Here is a 13,402-nt window from a genome sequence, read left to right on the forward strand (position 1 = left end):
GAATGTCTGTAGGTCGTACCATATTCTCAAGCATTAAAAGCATGTACTTTCCACACATATTGAGCAGAGAAATTCACTCTGCTCCTCTTTTTTTTTTTTTTTTTTTTTTTTTTTTATTGTGGGTATTTGAAAACAAAAAATAATCTATTTTATTAAATAACAGTAGTAATGTCGTCTATGTACTTGGCAACTACCATCTAGTATCTATATCAGAATATAAAAACAATTACAAACTCTTTGAGTTACTGTGACTTTATGGTGGAGCTCCCCTGTTCTTGTAGACCATCAATAACAACAAGATTGACAGCTGTGTTTTGGCGGTACGGCATGCATTCTTTCCACGTCTTCAAAGGAGCTGGTTTCCGGTAACATAATCCAGCCATTCTGGCACAGCTGACACTCTGCATTCACAAAATTAGCAGATCAAGCAGGGCTTACTCCTTTGTGGGCAGTATTCATTTACTGGAAATGTATTAAATTTGCTCCAGAGTTTGATTTCTGTTCATCCATTATCACACAGTGAAGAGCCATATTGTTTTGCATGTCTGCATTTTTAACCTAGCAGCAATCTTTGTTTACCATGTTGATTTACTGTGGAAGAAGCTTTAGCCAAAGTCTTTACTGTGAGAGTCGGTAGCCATGCACCTTACATCAACAGGATGTATGACATTGCTAAAACCTTGGAAAACCGTGGAGCAGCTTAGTTGTGGCCAATTGATGTGGACATGAGGACAAAAAGTATCCCCACTTACATGAACTATGCATTCAATATATGATTACCATGAAATGACAAGAATTTTGTGCAATAGCTGCATCATGAACAACTCATCAACTCCTATCCTCCTATTTATATCCCACATGTCAGCAAGGGAAGAAAGTGGAAACAGTGAGTAGCTGCTTCCTCTGCTCTAAAAGAGAAAAGATTTTAGTTAAATTAAGATAGTTTAAGTTAAATCATTGTTTTTATTAGAATAGGGAGTATTATGTTACAAATGGACTTATATATGTCACAAAAATATGTAAAGAGAAATAAGTTTCTGTTGTCATAACTCAAGAAGTACAGAACTTTCATGTCTCTATAATCAATGCCATTATGGCGCTACATGTGAATGGACAGCAAAGTCCAGATGTATGTTACACCTGTCAATGAATGAAGAACAGCGAAGAGGATGACGGTTTGAATGAGTGCATTGTCAACATTTTGTTACACGACTATTGTACTTGACTGTACTTGACTTAAAATGATTTACCACTCTTAACTTTTTATTCTTATCACAACAAGAGTTTAGTTTCTGTTTTTTTGTAACTGACATGTAACTGTGCTGATTGCATAAAGAGGTTTGTTAATGCATTTCCTGAAGCAAGTAATCACACTTAAGTTGTGTCAAACTGTTTCTTTTTAACAACACATCATAACTCTGGAGAAATCCTGTAATCACCCAGAAGTTGTGGCATCACGTCTTGTACATGTTAACATGAAAATAAGACAATCAATATTAAAAGTTTGCATTTAATTTAATTTTAATTTTCCATATAAACCCTCGAATTATGTTAAATACTTCTTGAACTTCTTGTAGACATTTTGAATCAGTACAGGCACGTACAGTGGCAATAAAAAGTATGTTTACCTTACAGGACCGCTACAGGACAATGACCCAAAACACCAAAGAAAATCCACAACCAACAGTCTAACATGATTTCCACTCCTCCATAGTCATAGTTCATTCTAATTAACTTTACAAATTATTTCATAAGCAGGGAGGTTAGTGCTACAGGCCTATGATCAATCATTCCGTGTCCTAGGGAGGAAGAGCGTGTGAGAGTGTGAAAAGAAGTGCTCAGATTATATTTTAAAGTAGTTGTTTCCTTGTTGAATTAATGCACATGAAATCTGGAATAAAATGGATGGAGCTCTTTGCCAGTTCTAGATCAGATGAAAACCCTTCTAGAGCCACCTTCTTCCTGTCATTCTCATTAGTTCCAACCACAGTCCTGATACTGTTCCAGGCAGACTCCAAGCTATTTGTGCTGGGTGTGTGTTCTACCTCATGTTTATATGCAGTTTGGCCTTGTGGATTTCACATTTGATTTCCTTCTGCGTTGAGTGTAACTATGAAGAAATGTCTCTGTTTGAAAAGCAGTCTTTTCTTATTAAGCAGCACTTTCAGTTCTTTGATCACTGTTAGGATAGACCTTAATCATCTTTTCAGGAATTATGATTTCCTCACAGTAAGAGATCCAGGAACTGACCACATCTGTTACTTCATCAGTATCCCTGGATGATTCAATGAATTCATCCCACACGGTGATGTGCAGGCAGCCTTGATCCAGAGCCAGATTTTCACTTTTTTAGTCGTCACATTGCCTTAGACACAACCCAAACTGGGAAAGCTCTTAATATGGTTTGATGAAGGCTCGTCTTTCACAGATCCAGCGATTCTTCATGTCGCAGCCTGATTTCTGCCAGTTGGCAAAACGACCTGTACCAGGTAGACTTAAAGCACATTCAGCGTCGTTAACTTTTGTATTCCAGTACCTAGTGAAAAAAAAATCACAATATCAATCAAGTTTTTCTGTGCTATATTTTGGGACACATAGTTGTTGTTTTGTTGACCTGTCCCTTTAAAATGAAGCTGCAGCCAATGAGCTTATGTTAGTCTTGGTTGGAGTTTGTAGTTTTGTAATCTCCAGGAATCCAAGAAAAAGTCTTAGATATTTTTAAGATTAAGATCACCAAGTACTGTATAACATGTTTAGAATAACACCAGGCTGTTTTCAGTGTCCCGTTGTGTCTGTGCTTCACATAAGTGAAGAAATGCTTCCTCACTCTTTGTTTCTTTTGGCAAAGGTTTTGTTGTTGTTGTTTGTTTGGCACTGCCAAAGACGCTCAACATTTGAATTTCCTCAATATGAGTTGTACTAATATCATGTGCCACCACCATGTTCCAGTCATCAGATTTCTGCAACCCAGTGACATGCATCCATGAGGGAAGATGATGCCAATATTACCAATGGTAAACTGTGTGTGTGTGTGTGTGTGTGTGTGTGTGTGTGTGTGTGTGTCAGTGTGTGTGCTTACATCACAGTTAAATTCCTTTCATATAACCACGTCCATGTCTTCGTCGTATTCTTTCTCAAACCGATCCAGTAGCCATGTTTATCATCATGGTAGTATTTGGTGTGGTTATTGATGAATTTCTACAATTTTCATATATGTGTTAATTGGATAATTATACTTTGTAATATAGTGATAATCTAGAGTGCAACAAACTAGATAAAGTACTCTTGCTACTTCCACCTCAATCTAAAGCTCAATAAAAATGTCATTAAGTAAATCATTTGTCACCTGTTCCTTGCGGCTTTCAATCACCACCAGATCTGCCGTTTTATTTCTGCATTTATTACGACTTTCCTGCCAGGTCATCCAGTGGGAGGAGTAGTTACTTTCTGAGAAGAGATAACAGCTCGACTCAAACAGCAGCCAGTTGTCCAGACATGGTTTACACACTGTTGTTAAACAAGAACAAGATAACAACACATAGGTCATTTTCAATTATACAATATATTCATATTTTTTACCATTAAATAAAAAGAATAGCTTCAGACACAAAAGCCACCTTTTGGAGCGTCCCAGTCACAACTTGCCGTTCACAGTATTTGTCCTAACGATATACAACGTCATGAACACTCTCTGGATATTTCTTTCATATATTGAGCCATTTCTTACCTTTCTGTGGGCAGTAGTTGTTCACGGGAAAGTTCTCATATTCCAGGATGACTCTGATGGTCCAGTTGAGTCTGTCTCTCTCTCTGATCAGTTCTTGTTTCTGTCTCTTTAGGCGGACGTTTTCTCTCTCCTGCTCTGATGTGACTGTGTTCACTGCACTCAGGGAAGAATAATTATTAATAATTACTGATGCCCTTATTTATTACTGTAAGTCCTAGAGCAGAGTTGTACTCACTGTGGACACTCAGAGTGATGACGACTGACATCAAGATGATGCAAATAATTCCCAAACTCCCTGCCATGAAGGGAAGCAGGGACAGTGGGGCTTTCTTTTCATTTTCTAGAAAAATAAATCTGTTTATTATGCTATTTTTTTAACAATTAGGTTATATATTCAGGTAGCATTATTGTTATGATGAAAAATTACAAATAACCTGATGTGACTGAATCTGTATTGGATGCTTCCTCCTCAGTCTTCACCGTAGAATAGATTACTTCTGAATGCTTTGGCTTCCCTGCAAGATGCAAATTAACTGTAAGTAATTGAAAACTTTAAGTAGTGAGATAATTATGCTACAATACACTGGTAATGTAAGAAATATAATTTCTTCTGCTCTTAGTGACACTACTGAGTACTGTTTATTATTACATATTACATATTACATATCATTCTAAGCAAATCTCTGGAAATACTGACTGTCCCAGCTGAGTCACATCATGTTCATGTACAATATATCCCAATAATTGCAAAATTAACACATTTTTCCTATTAATAAAATATTTTCCTGGGTTTAAATCCACTGGTTGACCAGTGGATTAAAATAAAAAATAAAAATAAGTCAGTTGTGTGTTCCCAGTGCATGTTTCGTTCTGAATAATCCACCATATTCAATAATTTACTTTTTCAAACTCAAAGTTTTCCATAGCAGCCTTACTGTGACCAAGTGCCTTACTGTGTGTCCATATTATGTTTTCAGGTAGGTTCACTTGAGTGTTAATGGTTGTCTGTCTCTATATCTCAGCCCTGTGATGGACTGGAGACCAGTCCAAGCATTGTTCTTACAGCAGATTTAAACATGTTTAGTATTTTATATTTAGTATGTGCTGAATACCTTATGAACATATGTTCATTTTATGACTTAAAGGTATTCATCATGCTGTATGTAACATATGAGCTGTGCTACCTTAGGAAGTGAAATTACTTGTACCTGGGGTCAGAAAACATCAATAACTAATTCGGAACTTATGTGGGCTTTGTTTCACAGCCAGGGTCTTAAAGTAAAGTAAACCATTAAATATCATAATTCAGTACAACTGTTATCAATAATGTACTTAAAAATATTAGTACATGTAGTTAGACACAAAGGTTTAAGTACAGCTAATAGATTTAGGACGTCCTCCAAACTTTGGAATTCTTGACTCACCGTGTGAAGAAACACTGTTTGTGTTGAATGTCACTGTCGCATAAGCCAGCTCTTCTTCCATTATAGTATAACAGACTGTGTTATCTCAAAGACACGAAGGGAGCTCACACCACTGCACTATAAGTGAAATGCTCATTGTAACTCAGAGCCTGACTGGAAGCGATTTAATGACATGTAGTTCTTCTTTTTGGCAGGATTATGAAAGACAAACACAGATGTTTTTCTGCTTGAGCTATTGTGGGTTTGAGTTAATTTCCGCTCACTCAGAAAAGACTCTATCACAGCTGATATAAAGAACTGTATATGAAACAAAAAAAGGTTAAATTACCAAAAGTCCAAACAGAGCAGACAGAAATCTTCTCTTCGCTGTATTGAGTGGTTCTAAATTTATATGTTTTGAGAACATGTAAGAATTATTTAGCTTGTTTACTGGGGGTTCTGTAGCAACAACAAAAGCTATAATTTCAATGTCATACAATTACACACCAGTTTTTTCAGTTTTACATATTGACCACAAATCCATCATCACAGCTTATAATAATAATAATAAAAATAATAATAATAATAATAATATGTTCTTCTATATTAAACAGACGCGATGCATGGATGAATAGAAAGATCTGTTTTGCCTTTTCCTGTGTCATCATTTTAATGAACTTTTGCAGTGTCACCAAATTTGTTTCCATTCAGAGCTGCGTTCATTTTTTTGCAAGATCTTGTCTTGGTGAAAAGAAGGATGGTGTTGCCAGCTTAAACGTATTTATCACCAGTGGAAGGCTTTTGCCTGTTTGCTTAGTGAAGTCCAGGTATCCAGACATAGATACATCCATTATACATAGATTAGAAAAAATAATTCCAGTTTGAAGTGAGACAGTGATGTTTTATACTACAATGAGAATTTCAATTGGATGCTACTAAATACCCCTACTGCTACATTTCAGAGAGAATCACTCTTTTTACTTACATTTATCTGACAGCTAAAGGTACTTGTACAGTAAATGTAATGGAATATGTTTTAATTGTGGAATTATTGCAAAAGACACGACTACTTCTGCAGGGGAACTGACAGACACAAAAGCAGCATTTCCTTCCTCTATTACTCATCAGTTATAGTGTATCAAGGAAATAAAACCTTAACAAGACCTCTTTTTACAGTTTCACCCTAATGTACTGATAAAACAGTTCCTATCAAGTAATGCTGCAGCACATACATGGTAAAGGGTTTGGGAACTAGTGGAGACTTTAATTTTACTGTAGTTTATCTGTATTTATCTACTTTTACGTGTGGTAATTAGATGTTACAGTACTTTAAGTTTACACATACTTGGACCTTGCAGGAGACATCTGCAGTGTCTGCTTGCAGCCACAGGGAGGAACAGAGCTGTGATGCGCTTTTAATTTGAAAAACCCATCGCCAGTCAAGCTACATAAACAAACACAGAATCTTTGCAATGCACACTGAACAGCTGTGATGCAGACCTTTATTTTCATTTACTTGCAATAATATGAGTTAATGTGTGACGAACTATAAAACAGCAATTAACTTCACAAAGAGCAACAGGTAATTGAAACGTAACAGACGCATCTGACAAATCAGCGCGCAGGATCTATGCAGGAAACGCTGCGTCGTGTCCAACTGGCAGGTGCACGGAGAAGGAGAGTCTGAGGACGAGAACAGCTTGACTGAAAAACCAACAAGTAGAAAGAGAAGTAGAAATTCCTATTTTGTTTGAAGGACCCTCCGGAGAGCAGCGATGGTTTGCGGCGGATTCACTTGCACCAAGAACTCTCTCTGCGCTCTCAACATAGTTTATGTTGTAAGTAGATTATTTCCTGTTGCTGTGAAATGATCGTCTCTTGCTAAAATATCTGGTTTAAAGTTGCTGTGGCGTCTCTGCTTTCGATTATGTCGATTAGTTTAATGACAACAAACAGTCAAATGTTCTCTGAGCGGTTTGTTCGCTGTGGAGACGCAGCAGGCAGGTGTTGGGGATTAGGCCCGGTGCCGGTGGCCAGACGCGCTACTCAGTGGTGGAGACTTGATGATCAGTGAAGGTGGAAATTGTCATTGTGTGCAAAAGAAATATCATTAATCAAGTGACAGCAACGTTTAGTGTTTCCAAACCTGACACATTTTTAATTATGTGTGTGAAAAGCTTCATGTTGCACCTCTGCGCAAACCTTGTACTTCTTTTAGACAGTGTTAGTTCTGTATTATCATTTGAATTCATCTAAATTGTAAATATTATATATATATATATATATATATATATATATATATATATATATATATATATATATATATATATATATATATATTATATATATTATGGTGAACCGGTCCCACCTGAGTGACCTAGTTCCTTAGTTTGGTGGTGATTCTTCTCTTGCCTGATGGTAAACTGATGACTTTGTGTTTAATTACTGATGTCAGCTACAGGTTGATAAACTGGTCTTTAATCCACTTATCTACTGCTCAATTTAAAGTGTTTTTTACTTTCGTATCTTTCCCAGTAGCCTACAAGCTTGGTGTCAGAAATAGTGGAGACACAGATCAAACATAAAATTAATGCCAATTCTTAGAGAAGATGCAAAATAGGAAAAGCAGTGAAACTCCCTGTGAATCAATTTAATGTTAATGCAGTAGTTTAAACCCTTAAAGACATGTTTAGTTTGAGAAATGATGGACACTTGATATTTGACGATAGCTCATTTTGAATTTGCGTCTTCATTGCTTCATTTATCCACCAACAGTGAACAGGAGCATGTGCTGCGTTGAGCAGTGTGTGTTTTTATTAAAACCTCAAACTGTAAATGTTAGGGGGGTGCTACTGGCATTTCAGGATTTGTGCACTGTGGAGACTTTAACTTGCTTAATGTGGACGTACTCTGTGTAGCGATCAACTAAACTTTGTTGATATGATACCTACAAACTGCACATCAACAACACAGAATTCCTCGTTCTGGACCGGAGACCTCCTCGTAGAGATGGTTGATCTTCTTCCTCATGTCAGTGTTATCTTGTTTCTTTCTTCCGTAGCTGGTGAGTCTGCTGCTGATTGGAGTGGCAGCCTGGGGGAAATGGTTCGGCCTGGTCTCCAGCATAAGAGTGGTGGCAGTGGTCATTGGTGTGGGTACCTTCCTGTTCCTGGTGGCCTTTGTGGGCCTGTGTGGTGCCCTGAAGCACCATCAGGTCCTGCTCTTCTTTGTATCCTTTGGTTTCTCTGTTTGTAGTAGATCAAGGAGTCATCTCACAATTCCTGCTGATCATTTATGTGCCAACGTGGAATTAAAGTAAATAACCCTCAACACCTGGAGGATTTTATTCCTCCGTTGAACTTGTTTTTAAATGGGTTGTGCGTAGCAGCAACCTAGTGAGGTTCCAGCATGTTTCATGAGTTTTAGTCAAAGTTTGTCATCCTTAACTTGATCCAGTACATGATAATCCTGTTCTTAGTGTTTGTCCTGCAGTTTTCTGTGTCCTGTGCATGTCTGGCCCTGAATAAAGACCAACAGGTACATTTATGTTGTCTGTGTTTAACTACATATATTAATTAATAGTGATTTTTGACCATCAATTGCAGTTTACTTCATGTGTAATTGATTCTTTAGGACTATGTATGCTGCTTTAAACATTGTATTATTTCAACAACTTTTAATAGGAGTTACTTTATATATAACCCATAAATGTTAAATGAGGCACTGTGCTGTAGATCCCTGGGGACAATTGTCCAAACTATACTAACAGGATACAGTATGAAGTAATTCAATTCAGCCTAACCTTGATCAACTGCAACAATAAAGTGACGCACATTGAATGCATCAATACTTAAAAATTGTGGGCCTGTTGGTTTTTTTGTGTTTTTTATAAATAACAGATTTTGCAGAAATGCAACTAGACCGTGTGATTTTCATTGACAGAACCATCTGCTGGAAGTTGGATGGAATAAATCTGAAGTCACTCAGCACGACATAGAGAAAACACTTAACTGCTGTGGTTTCTCTTCATTCAGCAACAGTACTGTATGTGCTGCAGTAAGTGAACCATCATTTGTTGATTTAATGGAAACCTGATCTTGATTTGCGCAATCGCGTGTCTTGCAGTTTCTTAAAATTCTTCCTCTTTACTTCCTCTTCCTCCAGAGTTGCTTTAACGAGTCTGCGTCATCTTGTAAAACCTGCTCAAACACCATTCAACAGTATGCTGGGGAGGTGCTACGCTTTGTGGGTGGTATTGGACTCTTCTTCAGTTTTACAGAGGTCAGTGAAGTGTCATGGTTTCTAAAAAGTTGAATTTGGTGTCAACTTTAATCTAGTCTCATTAAACTGACTGTTTATACTGTATATCCTTTCAGGTCCTTGGAGTTTGGCTCGCCTACAGATACAGAAATATCAAAGATCCCAGATCAAATCCAGGAGCCTTTCTATAACCACTCAGTTAAATAAACCTAAAGTTGCAGTGCTGAAAACACTGGAAACTACACTTTTGGTTGTATTATGTAAAGCAAGACTATACCTTTTTACTGAATAACTCCATAGCTAAATATAGTCCAGTGGCATGTGAAGAGAAAAGGGGAAACGAAAGTCAACATATTTGCACAAAAGGCAGTCACCATACATCAGACCAAGTGAGAAGTAACTGTGTTTTACTGTGTAAAACTGTTTATTGCTTATGGATTCAACCTTTTGTTTATTTAGTCTATTTCAGCTTTAAATCTGCTATATATATTTACAATGTCTCGCTTTATTTGCTGCTTGATTATGTTTACTTAAATAGATCCATTGTTTGCTTTTCTTTTGGACATTTTTGGGAATAAACCTATGTACTTGATTGCTGAGAGTTAGAAAAGAGTGCTACCACACCATGTGTGTATGATAAAAGTAGAAGCTGGTTTTATTAGCTTAGCCTAAGGGCTGGAAACTGGTGACGTGGTTCTGTCCATAGCTAACACATTTGTTTTAGCAGCACCTCAAAAGCTGTACAGGCTTTGTTACCTTTGGACAGGGCCGGGGTAGCTGTTCAGTCTTTATGCAAAGCGATGCTGATTGACTGCTGGCAGTAGCTTCATATTCACTTGAAATAATAAAGTTATCAACCTTTTATATCAGCTCTTGACAAGAAGGCAAACAAGCTTATTTCCCAAGATGTCAAACTGTTCCTTTTCAAATGAAGCCCAAAGGTTATTGCCACTTTCATTTTAATCTGTCTCCATGATCACAGTACCCATGTATGCTCACCACACACACACCCTATGCAAATAAAATGCGGAATGTGCAAAAGGTAGTGTGGCACCACTCCCACACCAAATATTCATGGATGACTACTCATGCTGGTGTGTTTTGTAGATAGTTGGTTTAGAGCTCAGGGTGTCCTAACACCAGGAAAAGATTCAACATAAATTAAATCAGATGCAGCACGACAGACAGATGGGCGGCTTGTTTTGTTGTATTTAATGCTCTGTTTTCTGTTTAAAACACATCTGTACGTTATGATTTCAGTGTAATGGTCATCATATTATTTGCCTCACAGCATGAAATTCTCCTCAACCAAAAATAAACATGCAAGCTTGCAGGAAAAAACACAGAAACTCTGCTTTTCTTGTCAGATCCAGTGTTGATAAGTGTATTTTCACTGTGAAGCAGATAACTCTGTGCCATGTGAATCGCTCCCATACCTCACCCTAACAGGATGCCAACCAGGAACTGCTCTGACTATTTAGACTGCTCTGATTGGATATTGGAGTCGACATGCGATCCAACCTGTTTGCCAAGGTGTCTGTGAACTCCAGTGACTCACCTGCTGCACTGTCAACTTCCTAAACAATAAAACTGTGTCCACACCATGTAATTAGTTCTATAACTTGACCCTTCTGTTCATTTCCTCAAAGACTTCTTTTATTTTGTAGCATGCATTAACAAGGTAGAGCCTGTCACATATTTCTTGACAGGTAGGTTTGGTCTTACTAAGACACTGATGAGAAATATTTGAATATGTCACTGAAAACCCTCGGTAGGTTGTTTTATTGCAGCCTCGCGAGCGTGAGGCTGCATTTAAAACACAGGTATTGGTCTATAGAGACTAACACCCTGCTGTTGAGATTGTGGCTCTGCTGGGGCTGTACCATCTGACGCAGGACTTTGTTCTTTGTTAGACGCCATATTGTACTGCGTAATGGTTAACATATGCGCAGTACTAGACTACACTGTGTACACTGAGTAGACAGTACTGTAAAATCTAAGGTTTTGTGGTGTAAATAAAAAAGATTTAGTGATTTCATGCAGTCACGTCATGTAAGATTAAAGGACTTACTGTAGAGTAAGATGCTAAATTACATGATCTACAGACTGTTCTGCATGAGTTACACTTTTTGTAAATGCTGTTAAAATAACAGCATCTTACTTTACAGAAAGTAAACAACAGCATAATCTATTTCAATAAACAACAATGAATAAAATTCAGGTTTGAAAACGTTGTGATTCTGCAAGAAGGAAACTCAAAGGATTCAAAATTATAAGAATTTAGTTTAGAAAGTTATAATTATCCCAAAGACTGCTAACACTTAGAAATACTTCCAGGGTCAAAGGTCATCTGGGGAACAGCAGAGAGGAAGCACATGGTGAGTGTTGAATTGTTTGTTTGTAATTTGATAAATTAGATATATAATATAGACGTCAGTAGATATATAGTAAAATAAAACATAATACAAACTTGTGATCACAATCGTTTGGTTTAAGACAAATAATTTAGTTTATTATGCACCTTACTCACTCTTGGTGATTAAATGCAGCTGGTTCAACTAATGAAGTGAAATTAGCACATGATCAAAAATGCTGACACATTTTAGAGGACTTTATTTAGAATTTAGGAGGATTTGACATAAAATGTAGAAAGACATGCGGGATAAAGTCCACATGAATCTCAAGGGTCAAAATGGTTTGAAAGGTTGTCTTTGCTTTTCTGCTTTTTTTGTATTCAAATGAAAACCGAAATTGTCTGTGCCCAGATTTAGCTTGAAGTAATTTTTACTTGTGGTTTATTTGTATTTGTTGATGGTTGACTTGTGCCTCTTTGCTGTCATTTTGTGTTTTATTGCAGTTGTCTTGTAGTCATTTTGTGGGTTTTGTTTTCCTCTCTTTGTAGTTTGACTTTTCATGTGATGGCACAAGCACACGACCCTGGACCACTAGGACCTGATCTACCCATGATCTGAAGCTAATGAAATGATTCACCAGTTTGTGTTAAACAAGTTAAGTAGGTATATTATTTAATAATAATTTAATATATAATTAATATAATTTTCTTGTTGCCAAATTTCTTTATGTTCCTCTAGAAGGTTTACTTGCAGAGCAGTAGTGCAGTTACAGTAAACAAAGGAATCAACAGTCTCAGTACGAAAGATGAGTCTTTATCAGTCCAAAACCGAAAGATGTTCAGGGAACATTAATTTATGACGGAGAAAAAACAGTAAATTCTCATATTTGAGAAACTGGAACCCCTTTATTGTTCATTACATGAGTTAAAGAGTAAATTTGTAAATCAATCATCAATTCTTTATTTCAGCTCTCCAGTAGCGTTTGGTGCACATTACTTAAACAATAAGCCTCAAAATGAAAAGCACCTGCTGGTTTTAATGTTGTTGCTGTGTTCAAAGGGCTGATTAGAGCAAGAAAAGGTTTTCCATACACCAGATAGACTGGACAAATTCTGTACTTGTGCTTTGTGTTGAAAAAACGTTTCTTTTTTAAACCACCTTCTTATACATTGGGACATCAGTGCTAATATTTAGCATTTTGCTCATACTGCTTCTGTATTTTTACTTGTAATAGAAAACTTACATTGTGGTATTGACGTTTACATGGATAAAAGATCTGATTAATTGCAATTCTTATTGCATTTCTATCTTCAGACACAATGAATTAAACCTGTGTTTTAATGTTTTACTTTTAGCACTGAGTGAGGAGTCCACTGGGCACATGAGATGTCTCTTTCAACGCCAGTGAGATGAAGCAAAGGATGAAGCCTAATCAAGGTTGGTGGAGGTTGTATTTAGAAATGAGCGGAGAATTATATCCAAATTTAAAAATGGAAATAATTTGCAAAGCACTGTTCATGCAAATTCATGCAATAAAAATATGTTACAGATCACTAAACTAATGACACAACTGTTATTGGTAGAAACTATTTGAAAACAATCTATGAATAATGAATGTAAAAAAAAAAAAAAGGAATATAAAACTATAAAAACACAAT

At 36.8% G+C, this 13,402-nt stretch overlaps 2 protein-coding genes and 1 long non-coding RNA gene across 4 annotated transcripts; 2 read left to right on the forward strand and 1 right to left on the reverse strand.

Moving 5' to 3' along the window:
* Positions 1-870: 870 nt before the first annotated feature.
* LOC113169163 (C-type lectin domain family 4 member G-like) lies at positions 871-5,293 on the reverse strand. Of its 2 annotated transcripts, none has more exons than XM_026370349.1 (7): positions 5,152-5,293; positions 4,162-4,242; positions 3,963-4,067; positions 3,728-3,880; positions 3,347-3,447; positions 3,080-3,198; positions 871-2,536 (listed from the first exon to the last, which is right to left on the reverse strand). In XM_026370349.1, the coding sequence occupies exons 1-7, from the start codon at positions 5,210-5,212 to the stop codon at positions 2,395-2,397; spliced, it is 762 nt and encodes a 253-aa protein (XP_026226134.1). In that variant the 5' UTR covers positions 5,213-5,293; the 3' UTR covers positions 871-2,394. The 2 variants fall into 2 exon arrangements, with proteins under 2 accessions (XP_026226134.1, XP_026226133.1); XM_026370348.1 differs by having other exon boundaries at positions 3,347-3,507.
* Positions 5,294-6,604: 1,311 nt separating this feature from the next.
* Positions 6,605-10,733, forward strand: tspan13a (tetraspanin 13a). Its single transcript, XM_026373292.1, has 6 exons — positions 6,605-6,968; positions 8,192-8,359; positions 8,587-8,667; positions 9,073-9,186; positions 9,295-9,411; positions 9,507-10,733. The coding sequence occupies exons 1-6, from the start codon at positions 6,906-6,908 to the stop codon at positions 9,579-9,581; spliced, it is 618 nt and encodes a 205-aa protein (XP_026229077.1). The 5' UTR covers positions 6,605-6,905; the 3' UTR covers positions 9,582-10,733.
* Positions 10,734-11,651: 918 nt separating this feature from the next.
* LOC113171055 lies at positions 11,652-13,167 on the forward strand. Its single transcript, XR_003299675.1, has 3 exons — positions 11,652-11,768; positions 12,293-12,403; positions 13,100-13,167. It is a non-coding gene; the product is annotated as an uncharacterized LOC113171055 (long non-coding RNA).
* The last annotated feature ends 235 nt before the right edge of the window (positions 13,168-13,402 follow it).

The sequence above is a fragment of the Anabas testudineus genome, chromosome 16 (assembly GCF_900324465.2).
Source record: "Anabas testudineus chromosome 16, fAnaTes1.2, whole genome shotgun sequence".
Classification (NCBI taxonomy): Eukaryota; Metazoa; Chordata; class Actinopteri; order Anabantiformes; family Anabantidae; genus Anabas; species Anabas testudineus.

Excerpts from the sequence above, each read along its gene's own strand:
- tspan13a (XM_026373292.1), top strand. The coding sequence starts at position 6,906 with ATGGTTTGCGGCGGATTCACTTGCACCAAGAACTCTCTCTGCGCTCTC. Across the intron at positions 8,360-8,586 it reads ATCAGGTCCTGCTCTTCTTT|TACATGATAATCCTGTTCTT; the intron begins GTATCCTTTGGT and ends AACTTGATCCAG. Across the intron at positions 8,668-9,072 it reads CCCTGAATAAAGACCAACAG|AACCATCTGCTGGAAGTTGG; the intron begins GTACATTTATGT and ends TTTCATTGACAG.
- LOC113169163 (XM_026370348.1), bottom strand. The coding sequence starts at position 5,212 with ATGGAAGAAGAGCTGGCTTATGCGACAGTGACATTCAACACAAACAGT. Across the intron at positions 4,243-5,151 it reads AAACAGTGTTTCTTCACACG|GGAAGCCAAAGCATTCAGAA; the intron begins GTGAGTCAAGAA and ends TGCATCTTGCAG. Across the intron at positions 3,881-3,962 it reads CATCACTCTGAGTGTCCACA|TGAACACAGTCACATCAGAG; the intron begins GTGAGTACAACT and ends CCCTGAGTGCAG.